The sequence below is a fragment of the Ambystoma mexicanum genome, chromosome 4p (genome assembly GCF_040938575.1).
Source record: "Ambystoma mexicanum isolate Mex_15411 chromosome 4p, UKY_AmexF1_1, whole genome shotgun sequence".
Lineage (NCBI taxonomy): Eukaryota > Metazoa > Chordata > Amphibia > Caudata > Ambystomatidae > Ambystoma > Ambystoma mexicanum.
The window spans coordinates 512,839,913-512,865,062 of NC_090927.1; the positions used below are offsets into that span (position 1 = coordinate 512,839,913).

Consider the following 25,150-nt stretch of genomic DNA (forward strand, 5'->3'; position numbering starts at 1 on the left):
TCGTGTTTTTCTTGTCTTCCAGTTTACGAGTAAAGGGTAGTACCGCAGGCTTTGCCTCGCCTCCCCAACTCTGCCGTTCACCCGGGAGGGAGGCTGCTGTCCTTGAAACACAATGCAGCCTTCTGGTTTGGGGGTCAGCCATCTCCACGTGTGTACCATAGCCTTTTTGAGGCAACAACCTCCTGCAGGGAACTCCACCCATGGCTCTCTTCCCTCGGTCTGTTGCTCTGCTCCAGTAGGTTTGCCTTCGCCCCATAAGTTCTGCTCTTACTTGTGTTCCACCTTGCTCAGAGTGTGTCTCTATGTTCGTGAGGAAAGCTAATTGGCATCAGTTGTATGTACTAGGAGTCAAATTCCTGACTTTGCCTGACCTAATTAGCGGGACATGTCCAATGCGATGTGTAAGAGTTAGTATTGTTACTCTCTCACCCTCTTCCTCGGCCCAGTGTTTGTGTGGAAGGGGGGGGGAGTTGGACATCAGGGAATCCTATGAAATAGGAGGGATCATGGGTATGGGAAAGGGAGGAATACTGCTTTTGCCATCAGTCTCCTCACCCCCACTCCCTGAAGACCCCTGACGCAGGTGTTCCTCCCGCACTGGTCCACCCCCAGGAACTGGATCCAATAGCGATGGCTGTGTCCTGGCCACCTGGATAACAAGTCTCAGAGGACTAGTGGGTGAGGCACCCTTTGGTTTCTCACAACTCTGAGAATATTTTTTGCATATTCCGCTGGTGCATTTATCAGCGATGTTCTCCAGTCCCATCTAGTGACAGGAAGGTGGCTCAGGGGCAGCGCGCTCGTCTTGGAAGCAAGATGACGCGGAGCAACACAGGTTCGTTCCCCGGGTCTGCATTTCGAAACCTCTGGTTATTAAGTGCATTATAAATAACCAATTATAATGGTCTCCAGTCTCATCTGTCAACAATATTCTCCAGTCGCATCTGGCCTTGCCTGGAAGTCACATCAAGCTTCGTCCGGTAACATGTAGTCTATTGTAATCCATCAGAACACTGTTTAGAATTTACTAGAACATCAGGTACTATTTACATAAAAAAGACAGCCACTGGATCGCAGCCCCAACCTATGTTTATAATATTCTCCCTGTGTACCAGAACAACTGATAATCTTGCTTGAAGCCCGGAGTTTGTGACTATTCAAACAATTCAAATGCAACATTTTACTGACATGCTGTTTGTGCTTTTTTGTACATTTCTACATTAAGCACTGCTTTGTAATGACAATAGAACACAACAACTTTGATCCGAGGAAATGCGCTGTCCTTGAAGGATCAATATAAATGATTCTTAGCAATGTTATAAATCGGACATCACGTGAGACTATATCACATTTCTAAATAATTATGGGACTGTTTATTTGTTTAGTCATAGGCCCATTTGGTGCCAACATGTGTTTCAACCAACTTTGGTCTTTCTCAAGGTGGGGCTTGATAGCAAAATTAATATTACATTCCATTCAAAACACAGGGTTGGTGGGTCCAGGTTGGAGCGACAGTCAACAATTATCACACAAATTCAAAACATATTCGTGCAGTAAACAATAGCCGACAAAACATTAAAATCCACAAGGTTGACAGATACGATATTAACACAATGATTTGGTGATTGAACAAAATCAAAAACACAAACCGCAATACAAAAAATGAAATTGAAAATAGAAATAAAAGAACAACAAAAGAGAGACAGGAAAAAAAACAATTGATTAGGAAACACTATCCTATTCTGATAGAAATGACTGGCATCATGGTAAGTTTCTTGATAAATTGTTCCCGTTTTTGTCACCATACATGCAAATTAGTCAGATTTCTCCTTGTTTGTTATTCTATTGTGAATTGACAAATTCAAAAAATTAAATAAATAAATGGAGATAGCTCCAAGGCAGAGCCATAGAAAAGGGAGCCCAAAATGAAATGGTGCCACTTGTGAACGCTCAGTTACTATTAGCCCATTTAGTGAACCAATCTGCATGCCTCTGTACCCCAGTTAGCTTGCATTTTGTGTCCCCTGTGGGAGTTACCCAGTAAAGTTAATCAATGTTCACCTGGTTCTACTGCTACAATGAAAATTCCTGTAAAAGATCATGATAATATTTCTTAATTTTAAGTGAGCTCATTCCAAAACTAAGCCCTTGATATGGCTAAAAGCTGTTAGTACGTTAATAATTACCTCGTCGGATTATTGTGCTTTAGAATATCCTTTGGTAATACCATGCAGACTTCTCAACTTTGCAGCAGGACTTTGAAAGTAGTAATGCTTCCAATCGCCATGCGAAAGGTAATATTTAAATCCTAAAAGCCGAAAAAACCTGTACATTTCGACACTGTTTGGGTATTTCCTTTTCTTAGCAATAAATGTTATGAGTTTTCTACATCAAAGAATACTGTTTGTCGTGCTTCACTATGCTGCTTGATTAATGAGACTCGATTCATCTGACGCATACTTTTCAGCCCAATATGTATATGTCAGTCACGTTGACAACAATGAATACTCCTAAATCCAAACATAAAACAAACACAAAAGATGCCTAAAATTACTCGTTATCCTCATTGTGCTGTTCGTTGCTGTTTTAATAATTGACAATAGCCCAGCACGCTCTTCCCGCCGTAATTATGTTTAAATGATTTACCTTCTCAGAATTCCGTGTGCAACAATATATTTGGCTCCATTGCCTCGTGTAGCCTTTTAATTCTGGCGTTGTTCACTCGATCCGACTAAGATTGCGTTAAGCTGACTACTTCCGCGTTTCACATGAGAATGGTCACATGGCTGCACAAACACATGTTGGCAGCAAATGGGCCCATGACTGTGAACCAATAAACAGTCCCAACATTTTTTAGAAATGTGATATAGACTCACGTGATGTCTGATTTACAACATTGCTAAGAATCGTTTATATTGATCCTTAAAGGACAGCGCATTTCCTCTGACCAAAAAGTTGTTGTGTTCTATTGTCATTGTTGGGTCAGGGGAGACCTATGATCTGATTGGATTGCAGCAGTCCTTGTCTAATACTTCTTGTCCAGTAGCATGAATTCTCCTTTGTTTGAGCGCTCTTATACCTGGTTACCCCAACATAGTGGTCCTACTGCTTTGTAATGATGCTGAAATCTCCTGAATTAATTTTCTCATGTTCAGCTAAAGTACATGACAGATGGGTACCAGTATTGCTTGCCAAAATTGTTTAACACAGTTCTCTTTTGTCATTCAAGAGTGATGTGCATAGATCTACTTCATTTTTCATTGACAAAACTCAGAAATAATCAGGATCAGGATGAACCCAGCTGTAAGGATGTAGAAGATTGGATGAATGATTGCGCTTATTTTTCCAATGAAGTCCATTATGCTTGTTAATGGTTTGAAGAAGAAGGCTCAATGCATTAACCAGTCCATAATGGTTCCTATGATGAAGCCCCCCATTGGATGTGGAGGAACGTTCCAGTAGGTTTTATGCCCCTTTTAGCCATTTGGTGCTTTCTCTAGCAGGACTTTGGCCAAGTGCATTGAAGCATCTGTAAAGGTTCCTGTGGTGCTGTTGAACCGCATGTTCAGAAAATGCCTCGGTTTCACTTCAGGCCAATTCAATATCACAGGTTCAATCTGTACTAGTGGGTGAAGGATGATCTCATAACATTTTACCACTTCTGAGATGGTGATCAGGCTGGCAACTCCCACAGGCTCGCCACAGCATGAAGAGTTGAACTGCACAATGTAGGAACCATTCGGTAACGGCAAGGCTTTGCTGCTGAAGGTTTCCATTTACATGGCATTTAATTTACATACTGTAGAGTTGGAATACTTCTCACATGGATGGACTCTTGAGATGTCCAGGGATCTTACATGGAGTATTCCATTAGTCTTTCAAGGGATACTGGTAAACCGTAGAGTGCCCATGTGTTGGTGTAGGTTACTTCATAGACTGTTTTTACCCAGTGATCTTCCATTGATGCAGGGTACCCCAGGACTGTAATGTTTCACACATCCAAGTCAGTCTTGTTGGCACTGGAGAAAACAATATCCCAAGGATTGTCCATGACATTAATTCTTTTTCCCATGCTGATGATCCTTACAAAGTATTTTTGAAGACACTCGGCAGAGTATTCGTTGACTCTGAGATGGCTTGTCACTGAGTTTGGCTAAGTTCATTTCCATCATCTGCACCGGTTTTTAGTAGTCCAATCTGGTACTCCTTTAGACATAGTGTTCAAGAAGTCTGTGACTTTTAGAAGTTTGAGCATTCCAAATTATCTTGAAAAGTTGTGTTGTCCCATTGGCCACATTACTTCTTCCTGAGTCCAATGCAGTTCTTGCCAGTGACAAAAAGTGAGGCAGAATATGTGATTCTGCAGCTGATGGAGTCACTAGGCAATGTGCCATGTATCCACTATTAAACTGGCTTCTGTTGTAGTGATTCATGTAGTTTTCTTGTGTTTGGTGTCGCTGTACATTGCAGTGGCAGCTGCTTGTGTCTGCGTAACGCTATTTCACTAATTCCATATAGCATGTTAGCATCTAGATATTAACTCATGAGAGACAAGTTTGAATGGCAACTTCTCCTTGACTCATTCTGTGATTTCTGAGTAGTTTCCACACACAAAATGATTTGTAGCTTGGATTTGAAAGTGAGCGCACCATGACACACTATATTGTTTTGCATGAATGTGATGTAAGTTGGATTCATTGTAACTGGCAGAACCTTTTCTTTATTTTACTTTCTTAGGCACGGGCTTTAACACCCCAGGTAGCTGAAACTGATGCAATACGTTTTATGGTTGGGACGCAGTCTCTCAAGTATGAAAATCAGGTAAAAAAAATTGTTATGCTTTTTGGGCAGTGTGCAGTGGTAAAATACTTTACATCTTAGCCTTGTTTAGTGTGTATCTTACATTTGTGTTCACTACAAACAACTAATCTCCCATCCTCTGAAAACAAGATAATGGTATGATGAAGGTTTTGAATTGGTCTGTCCTACCCTGGTAACATTATCCGATTCAGGCGGATTCAATCAGCATGAACTTCACATCTTCCTACCCACCCCCCCCCCCTGGCTTTTACGAGTGCTTCAGACTTTTCTCTGGAAATTACCTCCTGGCTGCTGGAGAGGATAAGCTGTTGAAGGTGTATCCTTCTTCGGTGCTGGGTAATTTCTGTCACTGGCCAAGGACAACTATGAAAGCATTTCACGCTGTAAAGGATAACACTTTGTGATGGTTGCAGAGAAAGGAGGTGCTGTATAAAGCCAGCAGTGTATGGGGTAAGTGGAGAGGGGGGCAGAACTGAAACAGTCAGTGACCCATCTCATTGTGCCTTTGCTATGTTGCAATGTAGTGCCTGGTGTGCCACTTATCAGTCAACCATATTAAGGCAGAGCAAAAGATTTTATTAAAAGAATGCATAGACCCATGTGGAGGATTGTACAAGTAACTCATCTTGTTGGAATGCCGTTGAGACCTGGAGCCAACAGTTGAAGCTGACCTAGCTTGACAGAGAGCCTAAGGAGTAAGAGATGCTGCAGACACTACCCTCGTATCCTGGAGAACTCCTGCGTGAGCTGGAACAAATTGACAGATATTTGGAGTCCAGAGATGTGTGCTTCAAGCAGAAAGCAGGCATACCAAGAGAATTATCAAGTTGAATGTCCTCAAATTGTGAAAGAAAGTTCTGATGTTGCATTCTTGGAAACATATTGAAAGTACCTGAGCTTTTAAAAGGTTTTGTAAGGGAAGGAGAACTCTTATGCTGTACTGTATTCATGGAAGCCTGATAAAGTTTCCTTAATCATTGAAAAATGCATTTTGAGGGAAAGAGAGCCCAGTGTGACAAATCTCCATATGTCGTCCCTTTTTTCCTGAGGGGAGCCCCTTTCCAGGAAACCAGAGAGGCAAGGCCATGATCCAAGAGATCCTCTGGGGGTGATGCTCGGCGGGTGGATCTCATGGGGAGGGAAAACCCCTATGGGATTTGTGATGACCTGGAGACAGTATCCCCACCACTGACCCTACCCTAAGCCCGCTCCCTACAACCCTAACGACAACCCCTACTCTATCCTGGTCAGGGGTTACTGTCGCCCTACCACCTTGGGAAGTACTGGGATGGCGTCGAGGAGGAAGAGGAGGAAGAGGAGGAAGAGGAGGAGGAGGAGGAGGAGGAGGAGTTAGCTAAGTAGAGATCCCCTTCCCAGTACTGTGATGAAGAACTCCTCCTTTGACAAGTTCAATACTGAGACGAGGAGGAAGTGTGGAAACATGAAGATAACCTCTAGGAACCACATTGAATTGTCTAGTGGTTACCGACTTCCTAGTGGGCCAACCACAGTTGAAATAGAAGTGGGAATACAGGAAGCGTTGTCAAACCCTCTCCTTCGGAACAGGATAGCTGTACTGGAAGAGAAGGGATTGTAGACCGGTTCGTCAACCAAAAGGGGCCGAGTCCTCCCTGAAGGAACCACGGTGGAGGGTTCCGTGTGCAGGCAGGAAGAAAGGAAGGAGAGAAATCTGAGAAGCCGAAGAAGAAGCCAGAAGGTGCAGAGCCCTTGCTCTGCGAAAAGAAGGGACGGAAAACTGGCAGAAGAAGGCATCGAGCGGTCTTGAATCCGGGAGCGCAGGATAGTTACCTGGAGGAAGGCTTGTGCAGCGCAGCCCGCACAGACCAAACAAAGTTCACAGGAGCACCACGATTCCCGCAACCGAATGCAGGCACCGAGTAGGAGGACCAGAGGAGGTGGTGACAAGAAAGGGGCGAGGGAAGTCCTGAGTGCGGGGTCTGGGACCTGGAACACAGTGGGGCAGAGATTGGCATGACCATTGAAATATAGGGAAATACTTGGCAGGAGTCCCAGGGGAAAGTCCCAAGGAAAATGTCCTCTGTCTAAAAGAAAGCCTACTCATAACTGCCCCTACCACTAGAACTATTAACTGAACACTTGCAGAATCTACAACTTCAGGCACCGTCCCTTTAGCCGTATTTCTTGGGCTGTCTCCAGGTTTTCCAATCACATAATGTTCTGTTGGCGCCAATAAATAGGAAGAGGTCAGTATCGGATATTTATCCGTGTTTGGATTTTCTCTTATGAGCTTATGTAGCTTGTGATACAGACTTTTGGTCTCCAGGGATTGGTGAGACCTGTCCACATCCTCCTTATACTCCTTTTGGTGGTCATCTTTTAATTTTCTTTCAATCCGAATCCTTCAGATTATTTATATTTTAGTCTGTCTTTGCTGGGGAATTCTTACCCTTTTAAATGATTTGATACCATGACTCCTGCCGTCTCTCCACAGGTTTCCCCTTCTGGTTTCTTAGATTCCTGCAAGTGGTACTCGGGCTTAATTCAAAGAGTTTCTCGAAGTCTCTTACAAAGGAAGGCCGGTGCTTGTTAATTATTATATTTGACAACCCTATTAATGTCTCCCCAGACATATATTTGTGCTTTCTCAGTGTCCCAAAATCAATATTGCATTTTCTTGTTCACAATTCACATAGTTCCTGTTGTCTGCCCCTTTCCTGATCCACCCTGCTACCTTCTCTTAAAGCGGGCAAATTCACTGGCCGTGGCGTCTGCTTCGTGCCTGTTTCGTCTGTCGCTCTCGGCGTCGCAGTATTCCTGTGCGCTCGGCATAGGCCTGCCGAGGGGAGTGCATTGTTGATCGGGCCCTGGGCCCACCATGGCTTTCTCATGGCTTCGCCACCAGGCTGGATGCTTTCAGCGACTCTGTCCTTACAGCAGCTTCCCCAGTGTTCGCTATGCCAAGCCTCTGGCGTACTCGTCTGGCATTCATTCATTTGCTCGCGGGCTGCCGGGGTTCCACGGCTCCACACTGCTCCACCCCCTAAGATGTACCTACGTCAGAGGGCTTCTCCTGCATACAGCTTGCTCTTCTCTTACACAATTGGTTTGTCTCTTTTACATACTGGTTTACATTCAAAGGGGTATTTCGTTTCTCTTCAGGTGTTGTGCTCTGTCCAGCATAATCTGCCAATTCGAAGGAAAATATGGGACTGGTTGTCACAGGCAGTCCCATATAAGCAGCTTATGTTGTCTGCATTATGTGATGGGTCAGAAATGCAAGCCATTTTATTAAATAAAAAGGGGTGAGAAAAACGCCTATCTTTCCCTAGCCTAATAAGGATGTCCCTACCTAATAAACGAAGACTAAAGAAAAAGGACCTAGTGTCCAAAAGGTGTCTGGTCCTCACACTAAAATTATACAAGGTTTGTTTGGCTGTATTAAGTTCCACAAAATAACATATACTAATTCAAACTCAAACTCAGAAAGTACTCTTCGTGACCAGGGTCGGACTCCTTCCCCTGGATCAAGTCAGGAATACCTTGAGCAAAGTTACAGTTCAAGAAAGTTCTGTGCAATGACAAAGTTCCATTCAATGTAGCACCAAAACTCTCTTGCATGCAATGTATCCTTCCACTTGACAACGTGAATATCCTTCTGGCAAAGGCTTGTTCAGAACTCAGAACAGCTAGTAATCTTCCACAGTCTTTCTTGACAAAACAAAAGTCTTTACCTCAAAACACAAGTTCAAAACAAAGGATAAACGTTCTTTCTAAAAGGTCAAGCAATCATTAGCATGTCATCCTTCTTCAAAAGTAACACTTTAGTCTGCATAGCTGCATAATCATACTTTTTCAAAGGAAACACTTTCAGAAATGCAACAGTTCAACAAGAAAAGGTGATGGATTTAACACATCTTTTTCCAAAACACCTCTTTACCACAACCACAGTACTCTAAATCATCTTCTTTACTGGTATACTCGCCTGCCAGGACTAACTACGATTGGTCCCTTTTCTGGTTCACTCGCCTTCCAGGATAAAAATCCTACTACAATTGTACTCTCTGGTAACGCCTGTTTCATAATTCTCCACACCAGGATTCTAAGTCAAGAGCTTTGAACAATAACTGCTTCTCTTGATAGTCTCTTGACTGGGTTATAGCTCTTCTCAACTTGATATTCCATAAAAGGGAATCTGCTCCCCTGCTGACTGTTATTATTTTACTGCCTCGTGGCTGTAGGCAATGCAGGTTACAGTCCTCTCCCCTTGGTTTTCTCCTGCAGCCTTTGTTTCATGTTTATGCTACCTCTTGGCTACTGGCAATGCTAGATACAATTATGCTCTAGTTGGAATCCCTGTTTAGAAGAGTTGTGCCCAGTTTGCCTCAGTTCATTGGTTTGGTAGTCACAAACATCAATTTCCCCTAGTGGTCTCCTTCGGAGCGCCCAGAGGTCACCTGCTTCAGCCTAACTCACTGTTATGCCTCTGCATCTCCTTCTGACTCGCTGGTGTTGCTGAGGGTCTCTTTGGGGCCTTCTGTGCTGCTGCCAGCTCCGGCTTGACTGCTGCGATGCGCGCCCTCCTTCTCCGGAACTTTGACCGCTCCGGGTGATCTCCAGTATGACTTCTGTATCGGAGCAGTCATTGGTGTGTCGGGAGCTTGTCTCCCACACAGCGTAGCTTCATTCAGCGCTGCTTTCCGTTGCGCATTCTGTGCAAGGCCACGCTTCCTCTGCATCTACGGCATCTCCTGCACATCGGCCTAATACTACCATTAATACGCCATCAGCTTCTCCTACTTCCTTCTGCACCTGAAGCCCATTTCTCAATTTAAAGGTGTTGTCTATCATGACAGCTATCCAGGTTTACAACAAAGTTCCAACACAGTTCTTTGTGACTCCAACTTGACAACATAAATGTCCAACATTCCAATGGTTCAACAAAAGGTTCTTTCTCCGTCTTGGAATAATAAGATTCAAAATGATCTTCACATAAACAAAGAATATTTCCTTAGTTCATCACTAGTAACATAAATTGTCTTAGCCAGGATGCTTTTGCAACAACAGATTTATTTCTGAAGAGATATAATACTTCTGCAGCAGCTTTATATAGTTCTTGCTTCAGCAATGAAAGTTTGTCAGAATAATTGGTTGACACTACTTCACAGTACTTAATCAACTTCTACCTGGTTTACTTCCATGCCAGGCCTACTACTTGAAGGGTTCGCTGTTCAGGTATACTCCCCTGCCTGAACAGTAATTTACAAACAAGTGCTTCTGTGGTTACATCAGCTTACAACAGCTTTGCAGTGTTCATTACTTTACAACATCAGACTTTATGCAAGTCCTCAGAGAAAGCAAGATTCACTTTGGTGTTCTTAAGTACCTTCCAAAACCTCTGCAAGTTATGCTCCTCTTCTTTTGAACAACCTTTTCCAGAAGGGCAGCCCTTTTGGGACTCTTGTTTCCCCACTGCCTTATTAACCAAATACTGACAAGGATATGGTTTATTTCTGCTTCTTCCTTGGCCTTGGCAGTGTGGGCTTGTACCAGCTTTGGTTATATACTTCTGCAAATATGGGATATAAGCTTTACAACCATTGGAACTGTCATTAGTCCCCAGTTGACTTGCTTTTGTTTTCTTTTGGATCGGGTTATGGTTGTCTGTATTAGATTCTAATAGCGTTGCCCCATCTTTTTGCTGGCCTCTAAACAAACTTGCATGTTCAAAGAAACAAGTCATTTGGTTTTGCAAAATATTTTCTCTGGTTTGGTATTCAAAATTGCCTTGGATATTAAAAGCACATGCACACACCCAACCCCGCACCCCCTTCTAATCTGAAAACACCGGTATCGAGTACGCGAGTGGCCTCGAAGTGCTGCGGTGTCACTAACAGCTGATGAACTCACCGGGTAAGGCATGTGCCTCAGATTTTTCTTGCTGCTCCCAGGTAAATTGCTTCAGCGCCTCCTCGCGGTCTGGCAATCTGCTGATTTTTGGTCTTCTTCCGTCTGCCCCACTTGTAAACAGAACTTCTTTTGCTGCAGAGGCTCTCTGATGATCGCCGGCCACCGGTGACCGCCTTGTGGGTCTGCTACTTGCAGTGCTCACACTGCTCTCCCTGCTGACTAATGGCCTGCACCTGAGGGGGCCTTTTAAGCCTCCCATTCTCCCTCAGGTGTGGGTCATTCCCATTAACAAGCTGCACTCTGCGCCCTTATTCCTCTTTAGCCCTCTTTTTAGTCCCAGTACTTCGGGAATTATGGGTCTTGAAGTACCTAATGAAAAAGAATCTTTTTCTAACTACTTTTACAATAAACCATTAGAAGGTTGGGGTCCAGACGAAAGTTGAACAAGGGGTTTCCCGTTCCCCCTGACCTGCTTCCCACTTTGTGATCCTCCCACAGAACACCACCCACAGGGTCAGGATTTCAAAGCATTTGCCTTTCTCTGGCCACAAGAGAAGGGTCCCAGGCCAGGTTTTCTGGGGGAATCATCACTGATTCATCACACTCCATTTCAGGAGAGGATGAATACAGCGCCTCTCCTAACTGAGTTATCACTTCACCTGGACATCCGTATCCTCCCTTCTGATCCTCCCTCTTGTTACTACCCCCAGGGTTAGAATCAGGTAGCAGCTGCATTCCCCTGACCACATGGGAGTAGACTTTAGGCTGGGATTTGGTGATGACTCTGCAGGGGTCCTCACAATAGGGAGTTCTTCGTGGGAATGGGAGTTCTTGTCCGCTAGAGGGGAGTCACTCCCCTTGAAGTCCTACTTGCCTAGACCCTAAGGGAAGGTCTTGCTGAGCGGGCCCACCTCCCCAGCCTGAAAGGGGTGGCTCCCCCTCCAGAGTAGGGACAAATATCCTAGATCCGTCACAGTGTACATTCCTGTAAGTATTCAAAGTGATATATCATCTGCACTGATCTGTTCATCAATTGTTATATATTATTAGTTCATGGAATTGGATTTGAAGAACATAAATCATTTTGTTACCATGGTAACAATGGTTTAATACATAGTTAATCAGTTCATTACATAGTTTGCCTGCCACCATGTTTCACTCATCACAAGCAATTTCAAGACATCCGTACAGTTTCAAAGCAGACAACTGATCGAGATCCCTAATAGGGTATTAACCTATAAGTCCTACTTCTTTTATAAAGATCTGTAAACCTTGCTTACTTTTTCTAGTTAAAGCATGGTAGAGGAGTCAATAATTATTATAAGGGTTTTCTGGTTAATTTCAATGATTTTATACACAAAAGGTCTGTTGCAATACTTTTGTACATAATCCTCATTGATCTTACATCAGGTCCTTTGTACAGATAGCTCATAGTGGTGGTGCAGGCAAACTCACACTTAACATAGGATTATGTGCCAGTAATCAGAAGATTAAATTCTGGTCTGAGCCATCCGTACTTGATGTAAGGTGAAAGAGCATTTTATGTATACCTTGTTGAACAGATCAGTTCAGCTTTTGTGTCTCGACTGTAGAAATTGGCCAGAGTAAGCAAGAGAAAGAGCTGTCTGATTAAACCCTCGTAATAATTATTGAATATTTTCCCAGACTTTAATTACCAAAAGTTGAAAAGGGGAGCAAACCTTTTTGGAATGGTAGTAGGATTTATTTGTATGTTGATATTCTGTCAAGATTCGTTATTGGTTGATCTAATCAAAATTGGCTGTGCTTTTAAACCGAGTCAGATCGTAGCGGCAAAGGGGCAGGACGTCTGTGGAGCCACCCCCCGAGTGCTAGTCTACAATTGATTTTTAGCTACAATTGATTTTTAGCTGGATTCAGGCTTTGGACCGAATCATATGTTATGTTTGTTATGTTAGTGGAATTTGTGTAGCGCACATTCACCCTAAGGCATCATGGCGCTCACCAACATGACAAACCAGAAAACAGTAACTGAGGTTCAGAACAAGAACGTTTTTAAGGCCAGACGAAAGGGAAGATAATCGGATGTGGGGCGCAGGGAATGGGGAAGAGAATTCTAATGCAGAGTGACTTAAAAAGGAACACGCTTCACGACTGGGAGCCAGTGAAGATGACGGAGCAAGGGAGACATGGCCACCAAACAGGGGGCAAAGAACACACCTAGCCGCGGCGTTCTGATGAAGCTGAAGGCGGTGCACAAGATAGGCCGACTGAGCCAAATACAGCGCATTGCAGTAGTCAATGTTACTAAGAACCAAAGCAGCCACCACACAAGCCTGAAATTGCACAGGAATGAATGGGAGGACTTTCGGTAGAATTCTGAGTTTAAAATGACCAGATTTACAAACTGAGATGATCTGATCGCACATAGACAAAGAAGAAAGCATTTTTACCCCCAGACCCTTAACAGAAGAGGAGGGCGAGGGAAATGATCCAAGCCTGGTAGGCCAGAAGTTTGGCATCCAAAAAGACAGAGGCTGGAGGTGCCTGCAAAAAGAACCTCTGTCTTTTCCCCATTTAATTTTAACTGGTTTGCGGCCATCCAGGAGCCCAAGTCCTCCAGCCAGTCCCTAAACTGTGCAGCAGTGTCGGTCAGGGTAAGGTCGAGACGGACCAAAATCTGCGTGTTATACGGAAGCCATGGGAGAGGATAAGGCGGAGAAGTGGTCTGATGTAAATAGTAAATAATGTAGGGGAGAGAGCAGACCCCTGCGGAACCGCGCAGGATAAAGGAACAGACTTTGAGCAGAAAGTAGCAAGAAAAACAGACTGAGAACGGTCTGCCAAAAAGGCAGAGAACCAAGTCAGAACTTGACCCGACAAGCCCGCAGCCGATAGCCGGGATATCATGGTAGGATGGTCAACAGTATCAAAGGCAGCAGATAGATCTTATAAAATCAGTGCCCCGACACCACCCTGCTCAACCAGGTGGACAAGATAGTCAATCATGGATGTAAGAACTGACTCGGTACCTCTCCCAGGTGGAAACCAGACGGAAAAGAATCAAAGAAACCAGAGGATTCAAGAAAGGAAGAGGGCAGAGGAGAAACCAGAGATTCAAGCAGATTCCTGACAAAAGGAAGAAGCAAAATCGGACTAAATTCAAGTGTACAGAAGGATTGAGAGAAGGTTTCTTGAGCAAGGGAATAACCAGTGCATGTTTCAAGGCATTGGGGATATATCCTGATGAAAAAGATATAGTAACAGATGATGTAATCAATGTAACAATATCCCCTGAAATCTTCTTAAGAAGAGCAAGAGGGATAGGATCAAGAGGGGAGGCAGATTTAAGCTTATCAATTGCAGAGATAACATCTAGATCAGAGAAGGTAGGAAAAGTAGACCAATAAGCTTTAGCTGTAGGAGAGGTACCAGAGAAGAAAGGAGTTAGATTGCCCCAAAATATTGGTAATATTCTGATGAATAGTATCAATTTTAGTAAGAAAAAAGTCGGAAAGAGAATCACAAAGATCCTGAGAGGGCAGAGCTTGTGAACTTACCTTGGCAAGGGAAGAAAGTGAGTGAACCAAGTTAAACAGTGCTTTAGGCTGATTTATGGCTGCCTCCACGTTCATACTGACAAAGGATTGTTTGGGATAGATCAGCCTTCTGGTAAGTTTTTATGTGACAAGACGGAAGATGGTTTTATCAACCAGCAAATAGCTGGCTCTCCACTTCTTTCCGACTGCCTACAGAGACGTTTATGAGCCTTGAGTTCATCTGAGAACCAAGGCTCAGAAGGGCGAGTTTTCTTTTTACAAAAGCCTAAGGGGAGCCAAGGAGTCAGCTACCACCCAAAAAGTTGCATCCAGAGTTCGCATTGAGCAGGACGTATTACGGGCGCACTGAGAAGTAAGAGAAGCTACAAGATCAGAGTTGGAGACAAGGTGCGAGCTACACTTAAAGAGGAAGTGCGCTCAAAAATGTTATTTTCCCGAGCGTTCAAGCGTGTGTTTTTAAGCATGATGTGACGATCGTAAAAGATTTTCCTATGCATCTTACCTTAGTTGTTCTCACTTTTACACATGCGAAAACAACGGGTTGGGCGCGGCCATCTTGTGCTACTCTTATCCGTTGATGCATGGCCCTAAGTTCAAGTGTCCTCGCAGCACTAAATCATATCACCTGCCCCTGAAGCTGACATCACTAGACGCGTACGCCCCATTTCACAACGCCAATGCACGTCTCGTGTAAAGGTTCTCTGTGCGCAAGCTATTGAAGTGTGGCCAGACGCCTCTTTCATCAATAAGTATAAACAGACCCCTTCTCCATCAGACAACATCAGAGTTGCTTTTTCAATCGTTTCACTGTCTTTTTTTGGGATCGCCTGTGACTCGTCTCTGCTCTGTCCAGCTATCTTCGTAGCACGAAGCCCCTGCAAACAGATACTTACACTAGCATTACTATTGATTTCAATCATTACTTGCATTTTATTTAATAATGTATCGTATAATGGCAACAATACAGCCCTACCAACGCGAGCCTGAGTATTCCGAGGAGGAAGTAACTGAAAGAGAAAGATGCAGAAATGATGGGGAATCAAACGATAGTTGGGAAGATAAATCACCGGATCATGAGCCTGAGCTTAGTCGCATGGAAGAGGTTTCCACCTGGTGTACCTGCAATCATTGCCAGGTCATTCCAACTGAGGTGGAGAACTGCTGCTGCCAAGAAAATTCTGGATGCTTGGCCTACATATCAGAAGGAGACACACCACCGCTATGCGTTACAGAGCTGTATAACTTCATGGCAGCCTGCCTCACAAGGTCCGTGTTGAGGATTATGATGGTGCTTATGCACGAACTTCGCGCAAAAGTCCGCCCTCGCAGTCCAAGTAACGAGTAAGTGTACTCTAGATGTGATGTCATTTTGACCACTAAGACGACTAACATTTCATGTTTGTCTCCTACATTGTCGTAACGTAGTCTGCAAATATAATATATTGATCCCGCTTTTTGGAGTGTTCATCGCTTACATGTCTTTCACATTCAACTAAGAAACAATATTTCTGTGTGCCCCCAAACGTTATGGATTGAATGGGTGTTCACTTTTGTAATGTGTCGAGACTTCAAAGCCCAAGTTCATTTATCCATGAACTTTTGTACGGGCAACTATGCCATAGAATACAGGGTGCATTTTCAAGTAAGCGTTGTACACTTATCAGGTTCATTTAATTACAGTATATATGTTTCTCTTCCACAGGTGGTACATGCTGGTGGCCTACCGTTCATTTACATAGTGGCTTTATGGGAGGCTTGGATGCCGCGTTCGACGAGTAATACCCGCCTGTGTCGTTGGAATTATTTGCACCAAATTCCCCAGTGACAGCAGACAGTACAGGGAATTTTCACACCCTGTGCTGCAACCTCAAGCATACAATTTGTAGCTTTTTTTGAGCCATCAACCTCACCAAACTAAATAAAATACAAATGAGCATATTATTCATAAATGCTCATTTGTATTTTATTTAGTTTGGTGATGTTGATGGCTAAAAAAAAACTACAAATTGTATACTTGAGGTTGCAGCACAGGGTGTGACAATCCCCTTTACTGTCCGTTTCAATTTTTCAGTGAATCAAGAACACGCTCCCTCATTTATGAGGGACATAAAAGAATGGTTGCTGCCCTTTTGCGCTCACCTCGTCCGCAACAATCCATCCCCACTCCATTATACCACACTGCGGTACCGGGTGGGTGTGAACGGCCAAGGAGCTAAATACCATGTACACTTCAAAGGGATCTTCTGCACAGTTGCCATTGTTCTCATTGCCTCCCCAGCCCCAGTGTCTCCAGACTCCCCTCTTCAAGACCGCACCCCTGCAATCCACATAAGTGTGTCTCCCTACACCAGTGTTCCGGGCCTTTTGCGCTCACCCCATGCCCATCCATCCCCCTCCAGTATCAATTGCAGTTCGTACCTGTGGCCATGCGTTCGCAGGGGGGCTGGGAAAATGGGAACGGCCAAGGTGCCAAACACCATGTACACTTCAAAGGGATCTTCTGCACGGTGAACATTGTTCTCATGGCCTTCGCAGACCCAGTGTCTCCAGGCTCCCCTCTTCAAGACCACGCAACAAACATGTCACACATTCACATACACACCCACTTTTCTAATCCTTTATAAACACTTTGACATTTAACAGGGGAACATCTCTGAGCTCTGCAAGGTATCTCTTTATTGTGCTACCTGTTCCCCGGCTAATTGCTCCCCTGCTTGCTGAATCGGCTTCTTTGTTCTTGCAGATAAGGGTAGGTCATCGATTTACGTCTCTATATTCATTGATTGCTGATCTCAAATTTTCTTTTTCCACCGAATGTACCCAGTATTGTAATGTTCATTTATCTCAGACTTCACCATTGTCTAATCTTTCAATTATTTTGATCTCCATAAATAGCACATTGCATCCATGTCCATTATAATAGAATGGAACCTTTCGTGATCCCCGTTTGTAAGCATGTTTCTTTTTGATGCATGAAAGTACGAGTAACACGTTACGATTTGCAGTATAGCAATCAATTCTGTAAGAAAGTTTTTGCTGTGTTCATTCAAGTAGGTTACACAGGTTTTCCTTCTTTGACTAAAACAAATATTGCATAGAAAGCTGTGATAAAATTCCATCAATCACATGCATACAGTATTCTTTTTTTATTTTTCATTATTTATATTTTTTTATACAGATCTTGCAGACTTTTCAAGAATGCCTGCTTGTATGGTTTTACGGTTGCTCTTCTGTGAGCCATGCCAAAAGTCTGGCCACAGTACTGCATACTTTCCCGATGGATATTGATTTAATAAGAAGATGGATTAAATATTGCATTTTTCCGGAGGGCGAGGTTGAGAGTAGAGCACATAATGTCTTGAAGGACGTGAGGGCCAATTGATTCCGCATCTGCAGCCTGCACTTTACAGACGATATGTACGAACAATCGAAGTACACAAAGAATCGTCAACCAAAATTGATTCCAAATGCAATTCCAACTAAATTAATGCACACACGACCTCAGGTGAGTCTTGGATGATGAATGACCTGTGTATGTTGGTATGTAGGACGATGGTATGCATAAATAAGTATTCTCTATGATCTCTCGATTTAATTAGGGTAGGGTATTGAAAAGGTAACTTCATGAACGGATTGGAGCTTTCGATGTATATTTACTTAAAATGTGTCTTACTAAAGTTTCCATAGTTACCAGATTCTATTGAATTTTTACTATACAACATTTTACTATAGTAGACATGTCCCTGCTTCCTGGAGCCTCTAATAAATCAAGGAATCATGACCATTAGAAAACAATGGCATAGTGCCCTTTTAAAAGCCGCATAATGTTTTTGTAATCGGTTACTTCACATGTCCCTTTTTTTTGTAGAGCACACTGATGGAAGCACAGACCCTCACAAGTGACGAAACCACCGACACGTCCAGTATCCCAATGGTGAGCCCTACCGACATGCAGAAAGTGATATTTTCCAGTGTTGGATCTGCCCACATATGTAAAACTTAAATTTTCCCTTGTACCCCTTTATGACAATGAACTGAAAATGAAGGAGCAAGATTCTGCATCAATTTCTTTACCGGAGTCAACATCAAGCTCATTCGCCTATCAAGTAAGTTTATTGTACTTGTCCTTTACGAGAATGTGTTCTATTTGGAATTTCAAATAAAATGAAAATGTTTATGTATGCTATTGGTTATTTACACGAAGTGGCATATATGGGTGTCTCCATATGTACTATTGTCTGCATCCCATTGTATAAGTTCCATTTTGATGTTTTCATCTGTACTAAAATAAGTGCTGTGTTATAGGGGGGTGCTGGAACTTCAACTGCAATCACTTCCTCCTTTGCAACTGGTCCAGAGTATGAGGTATGCGTACTTACAGTTCACTTGCAAGAATGAAAATAAATCCTACAAAAGATATGATTTGAGAGTGAAATGCCTGTAACCGTGCACTGTTTCAAACTTTTCTGATTTCGGTTCTAACGTTACACTTCCTCCATTATGCAGAGAAAGTTAAACTTTTGAGGGCGACATTACAATCAGTACGTTTTGCACGGTGATCTCAGATCAAGTACATGTGTAGGCTCAGAAGGTTATCGGGTGAAATCTGAAATGTATAATATGACTAAATGACGTGCACTATTTGCGAGGGTAGGTTCATAAGAATGTTATGTTAGTGTTGCCACAACAAACCTTGTAGTATACGGTCCTTAATCATTTAATACTACTTTGTGTGCAAATGCTCTGTGCGATGAAAGATTTTAATTTCCAGTACGATTGACTTTTAATTTTTTTTAATGAATATTCTAATCGAGCAATGTACACAAGGTGTGGAATTAGATGAGGGGGCACATGGACCAGAGGTGAACATAACCTAATATTGAATAGAATCGGACGCCACATTGCATTAGGAATACGTTTTATGTTGTAATTTTTTTAAGTCAATGAAGTTGGTTCTGTTTGTAGATATGTACATATGTTTGTTTGCGTGGAAATGAAATGTGCTTGATTTAAACCATATATAAAAGCTGTTTTTTTCAGCTTGATTGTGTGGTGGGAAAAGAGAAGCCCACGGTTTCCAAGAAAACAAGGGTAACGAACGAAGTTTGTTTTGTCGAATGTTTTAGGCTGATGTTTTATTCATTTAATGATTTTGTTTTTAAAGTGGCATCTGCTGTATGTGTGATATACATTGAGCATGTTTTTGAACTCATCGGTACGCGGCTGGTCTCTCAGCTTATTCTGCGGCCACTCTCGCAGCAAAAAAACTCTACTTTGCAGAACGGATTGAAACTGCATTAAATCAACCAAAGACTCTTTTCTGTTATGAATTTTCTGTCATCTACCAAATGTACTTCAGCTATCAGACCAACTCAGGATTTATGTGACTCTTTGTCTGACTTATTCATTACTAAAGTTGAAACCATCCGTGCTAATATCTCAGGAAGTCTCGTCTCTGTGGTCCACACCTCTCTATCCGGTAATCTGTCTATTCTTCAAGACACGGATTACCCAAGGCCCTGGTGGGCTCATTTCCCCACATTTTCGGAAGACATGGTCAACTAGGGATTAAGCCCTGTGCCTCCTCCGATCCACTATCTTTGGCAGTGATGAAACAGCTATCTGCCAATCTTCTTGGTGAGATTACCAGCGCTGTTAAGATCTGCTGCCAGTCGGGATCTATCCCATCCGAGCTTAAGGCCACCCTTGTCATTCCTCTTCTGAAGAAGCCGTCTCTCAAACCCTCTCTTCTGTCTAATTTCCGTCCCATCTCCCTCCTACCCTGTCTTATGAAACTGCTTGAATCACTGGTTTCTCCTCTGCTGTCCTCCTTTAAGTTGTCCAGTCTGGCTTTCACCCTGGTATGGGGACAGAAAGTGTTCTTGTCTCCGTACAGGACAATATGGCCAGGGTGGTCGACAAGGGGGGGGGGGGGTCTGCACCCTGATTCTTTTAGATCTCTCAGCTGTGTTCGACATCGTGGCTCATGCTACCCGGCTTGCCCGTCTGGGCCAGATTGGTGTTTCGGGTCAGGTACTGGCCTGGTTTGGCTCCTTCCTGGAAGACAGATCCCAAACTTTCTCTCTCCCTCCTTTTCTTTCTAAATCTTCTTGTCTTAGCTGTGGTGTCCCACAGGGTTCTGCTTTGTCCCCCATCCTCTTTAACATCTACGCATTTCTGCTGATTTGTCCTATCCGCTCCTACGGCATCAGGTGCTACTCGTACCCGGACGACACCCAGTTACTGATCCGTTTAGATCTGGATCAGGCAGAGGTGTCCCCGTACCTGCACAAGTGCCTGTCTGCCGTGGGACAATGGATGCGGCAAAATTGGCTGAAATTGAATGGGGACAAAACCGAGGTGTTGGTGGTGGGTCCCTCCCCCCCAATCCTTCACTGTGGATCTCCTCCTTCTGGCTTCCTTCTATGGGTCCGCTCCTGTCTCCTTCTACAAAGGTAAAAGATCTTGGCCTGATTATGTCAGCCAATCTGTCTCTGGCGCCCCAAGTCTCCTCGGTATGCCAGCAGGGCCACTTCCAGCTGAAAATCCTTAGGAAAGTGCTCCACCTGATTCTATCTCTGCTATGTCCTCCTGTAGTAGCAGCTATGATTCTGAGCAGGCTGGATTATTGCAATTCCCTGTACCTAGCACAGCCTAAGGGGCTGATTGGCAGACTACAGCGCCTCCAGAATCTGGCAGCCAGGTTGGCAATGGGCACCTCGTATGGGTCCCACATATCTCCAGTACTCCGCTCCCTGCGCTGGCTTCCTATGGTACAGTGAATTCAGTTCAAGGCACTCTGCATTGTGTACCGGGCCTTGCATGGCCAAGGGGCAGAACACCTCTGTGTCAAATTTGAGCGTTATATTCCAAACCGCACATTGCACTCATCATCAGTAGGCATGCTATCTGTGCCCCCCCTTTTGCCGTTCTTGGCTTGGAGGACGTGCTTCTCTATCAAAGCGGCACAACTGTGGAATAGTCTTTCACTTGCTTTGAAGTTGCTATCTAATCATCTTGCCTTTTGAAAGGCTCTCAAGACCTATCTTTTTTAATTCTTTCACTCTTTTGGCCTACTGTGTCCTCTTGCTTGTGTCTTTTTACCTCTTAGCGCCAAGATGCACTTGGGTGCGCTCTATAAATAAACATAACATCTCTTAGAGGCACAGAAGGCAGAGAAGTATAAAGACTCAGACAACAAATTAAACCAATGATGTTGCTTGCCAAACAGATTTCACAATGGGGCAACTACTATTTGGGGTGCAGCATGGTCCAGTCAATAAGCAGACTCGTGATGCCCAGTGGCCAGAAACTGAATGGAATGTCACCGGCAAACCGTGCAAAGTGTCCATGGACCATTGCTACCATGTGACAACTCGACAAGATGAAACTGAATAAATTGAAGATTCATTCCAATTCCTCACAGACCCCTTGACACAATTTACACCTACTAAAATGTTCCACCCAAGAAACCTATGATGTTACCCGTTTCTCCAATTCATGTGCAAATATTACAACCTGCACTAACAGAGACTGAAACTTAAGCGCAATTGACCGAGGAACTTGCTAAAGATCTCGACTTCAGTTTGCCTCGTTTGGGCGATTTGTTCACCACAGTCGAGTCACAAAACACATTCATGGCGGACGATTGGCTATTAAAGGAGAAAAAATACATTTTATCCGACAGTTGCGTGCTAGAGATTGTACAGATGCTGAAATGTGTCCATACATTTAGGGGGAACATATGCGGGGAGCCATTGGTGAATGTGTCTTGTGTATTACAAGGCACTAACCTGAATATCCACGCCAGCTGTGTCTACCTCCATAATAAATGTTCATGGTCTGCTCAACCAATGCTGGGCAAAGGACCAGCAGGAAATCTACTATGTTCAACAGCTTTACATTTCAGCCAGTCGACTTTCTGTAAGATTTCCAGTTTCTGTCAATTTGTGGGAGTTGAGTTCCTTGTTATTACCCAGTACTACAAATATCAAAGGGAATTCTTATTCCCCGCTATTAGTCAAGCTTGGAAAATCGAACAGATGTCAATGGAAAGTACATTCTCTGGCAAACGTTTCAGGCTAGCTGGCGACGGACAGTGTGACAGCCCCGGATTTTCAGCAAAGTACTGCACATGCCACTTTCAAGACATGGAAAGTAAGAAAATTGTGAGTTTGAAGATTGTGCAGGTATCCGAATGTACATCTTCTGTGACCATGGTTTCATCAAATCCGTCGAACATCTTCAATCCAGGGGAATGCAAATAGACCTGATAGCCACGGACAGGCATGTTTCAGTAGCCAAGGCCATGCAAGAGCAGTTTCCACACATTCGTCATCAATTTGATGTATGGCACGTTGCCAAATCAGTCAATACATTTATTTTTACAGCTGCTGGTAAGAAAAGGGGTTCAGAAAATATTTTAAAGTAGTGTCAGTCTATCAGCAACCATCTTTGGTGGAGCTCCAAAACTTGTGATGGATCTGTAGAAATTCTACTTGAAAAATAGCGTTAATTGATGCACCATTGTTCCAACGTACACTTGCGGACAGAAAACCAATATTTTCACAAATTTGCACACGGACCTTTATCGAAGGAGCAAGAATGCAAGAAGAAGCGGTTGTGGCTATGTTCCCCTCCACACAACAAATTACTTGAGAAGATCGTGTACGATAAAACACTTTCAAGAGACCTGAAGGTACTCACTGAATTCTGTCATAACAGAGATTTGGAGGTGTTCCATAATATGTGCCTGAGGTACAGGCCCAAAAGGTTGCATTTTGACACAGACGGTATGGAAGCCAGAACAAGACTAACTGTACTTGCGCACAACAAGAAAGTTGGGAGGGAAAAAGCGAAAACTGCAGGAAACTTCGGGATGCTTCGTTACCTCATGGCCTTTAGAAAACGAGGCAAACTATGGATGGCCAAGCCAATATACCAGGAAATGGAATTCGAATTTGTGAAAGATTTGACATTAAATGTGTTGGCCATGCATACTCGTGGAATCAATCCTGATTTTGTTCCTTGGACACATACAATGCCACAAAACATTGCAAACAAGCCCTGTCCACCTAAAGCAGAACTTGTTGAAAAGTTGACTTCCAGATTTAAATGATTTGTAGCTGTCTTCATAATCTGCTCTCAATAACATTTTCAATATCTTCCCCAATGTTTGGATATTGTACATCAACATTCAAATGTAATTGCACTCAATTTCAATGCTGTAAGAAGTATTAAAAAGTATTTTCTTGGTAGCCAGAGGGGAGGGAAGGGATTGTTGGGGGATTGGTTAAACATGTTGTAAAATTGTTAAAGTTTTTTTCTTATGCAGATTTAATCGGGTGTATGATTCATTAATGTATATCTTTTACCTTACTCAGAGGTACTCTGCCTTTCCTCTCCCTCCCCCTGAAGCTCACTGTCTCTCGAGCCCTGGTTCTCTCAATGTTGGACTATTGCAACAGACTCTTTCTAAATCTACCTGCTTCTACTCTCCGTTGCAATTTATCTTGAACAAGGCTGCGAGACTTGTCCTTGGCCTCAAGCCCTGGGATCGTATATCTCCAGTCCTGAAATCTCTTCACTGGCTCCCAGTGGATGCAAGGATTAAATGCAAGACCCTTTGCATTGTCCACAAGGCTTTCTGGGTTCTGGGTCCAAAATACCTTCAGCTGTCCCTCTGTAAATACCTTCTCTTCCGAGCCCTTCGCTCCTCCAACTCTAACTTCCTCTGTGTCAGTCGTTTTTCTAAGATGCGAGCTGTGGGTAGATCTGTCTTCGACCGGGGCCTCCCTCTGGAACAACCTCCCTGCCACTCTGAAATTTGAGGAGCATCATCTCCGGTCCCGGAAGCACCTCAAGACCTTCCTCTTTGCTTCTGCCTTCTCTCCTCCTCTCCCCCGTTGATCTGTTCTGTCTCGGCATCGTGCACATGTTCTCCCTCTGTTCTTTAGGGCATAGGTACCTGCTCAACCTGCCACTCACCCTCACTGCCTCTGGCAGGCTGCACTACCACTGTTTGTTGCTTGTTGCTTTTTGTTATTTATTTATTTATTTATTTATTCACTTATTCTTATTTTTGCTCAGCACTTTCTACCTCTCCCACCTCCGTTGCACTTAACCCTCTCTATCTCCCATGCACTTGCGCTATATTTTCAAACACATCGACGAGTGGGCCGAGTATTTTAGTCTTTTGATGTGTGTGATTATTATTATTATTATTATTATTTTTTTGTGGTCTGCATAGCTCTACATAGCTCACCATAGAGTCCAAATTGTCTTTTCAAATGTATCCTCTTTGGCAATAAGTGCATGTTGTTGCTAGGTTGCCCTAGGTGCACCACTTTTAACGTTCCATGGCTAACCTTGACAGAACTACAGTCTGCGAAGGGTAGAAAGTATCCTTTGATCCCTTTTGGTGACAGTCTAGTTACCTTTGAAATGTTATGCTATTCTTGAAAGTATATATAAGGTTATTTTGCGCGCCTATGAATTGGTTGTGCCTCTTCCACAAAAGTTGTTTTGAGTTTATTATTCCGGTAAGAATAATTGTATAGCTGGGTTTTGCTTCCGCTGACATGTTGTTGGCCTGTGCAGATAAAGCCTGCCTTAGGTTTTTCCGACATAAATTTGGATCACTCATAAAGTGTAAAACTGGGTTTTGCTTTGCATGGTCTGTTTTAGACAGACACAAAAGGAATTTTAGGTTACACCAGCCTTTCAGTGGCTTGTAGTATCGGTTTTACTTACCTTGAGTGTAACTGTTATCCAAAACTAAGTTGAAGTAATTGCTTCCCCAACTCTGTGAGTCGAAAAGCAACTGTAATTGAATATTACACCCCAAGGTCCAACTCCCATAGAATGACAGTTATCCAGACTACAATTCATAGGTTTATACC

The 25,150-nt window shown here is 43.4% G+C and overlaps 1 protein-coding gene across 2 annotated transcripts in view; it reads left to right on the plus strand.

Annotated features, from left to right (window-relative positions):
• Positions 1–25,150, plus strand: part of EIPR1 (EARP complex and GARP complex interacting protein 1) — an 823,988-nt gene that overhangs the window by 66,004 nt on the left and 732,834 nt on the right. For both annotated transcript variants that reach the window (XM_069606032.1, XM_069606033.1), the window contains exon 2: positions 4,738–4,821. In XM_069606032.1, the coding sequence (XP_069462133.1) occupies positions 4,738–4,821 (84 nt within the window). The remainder of the gene's footprint in view (positions 1–4,737; positions 4,822–25,150) is intronic.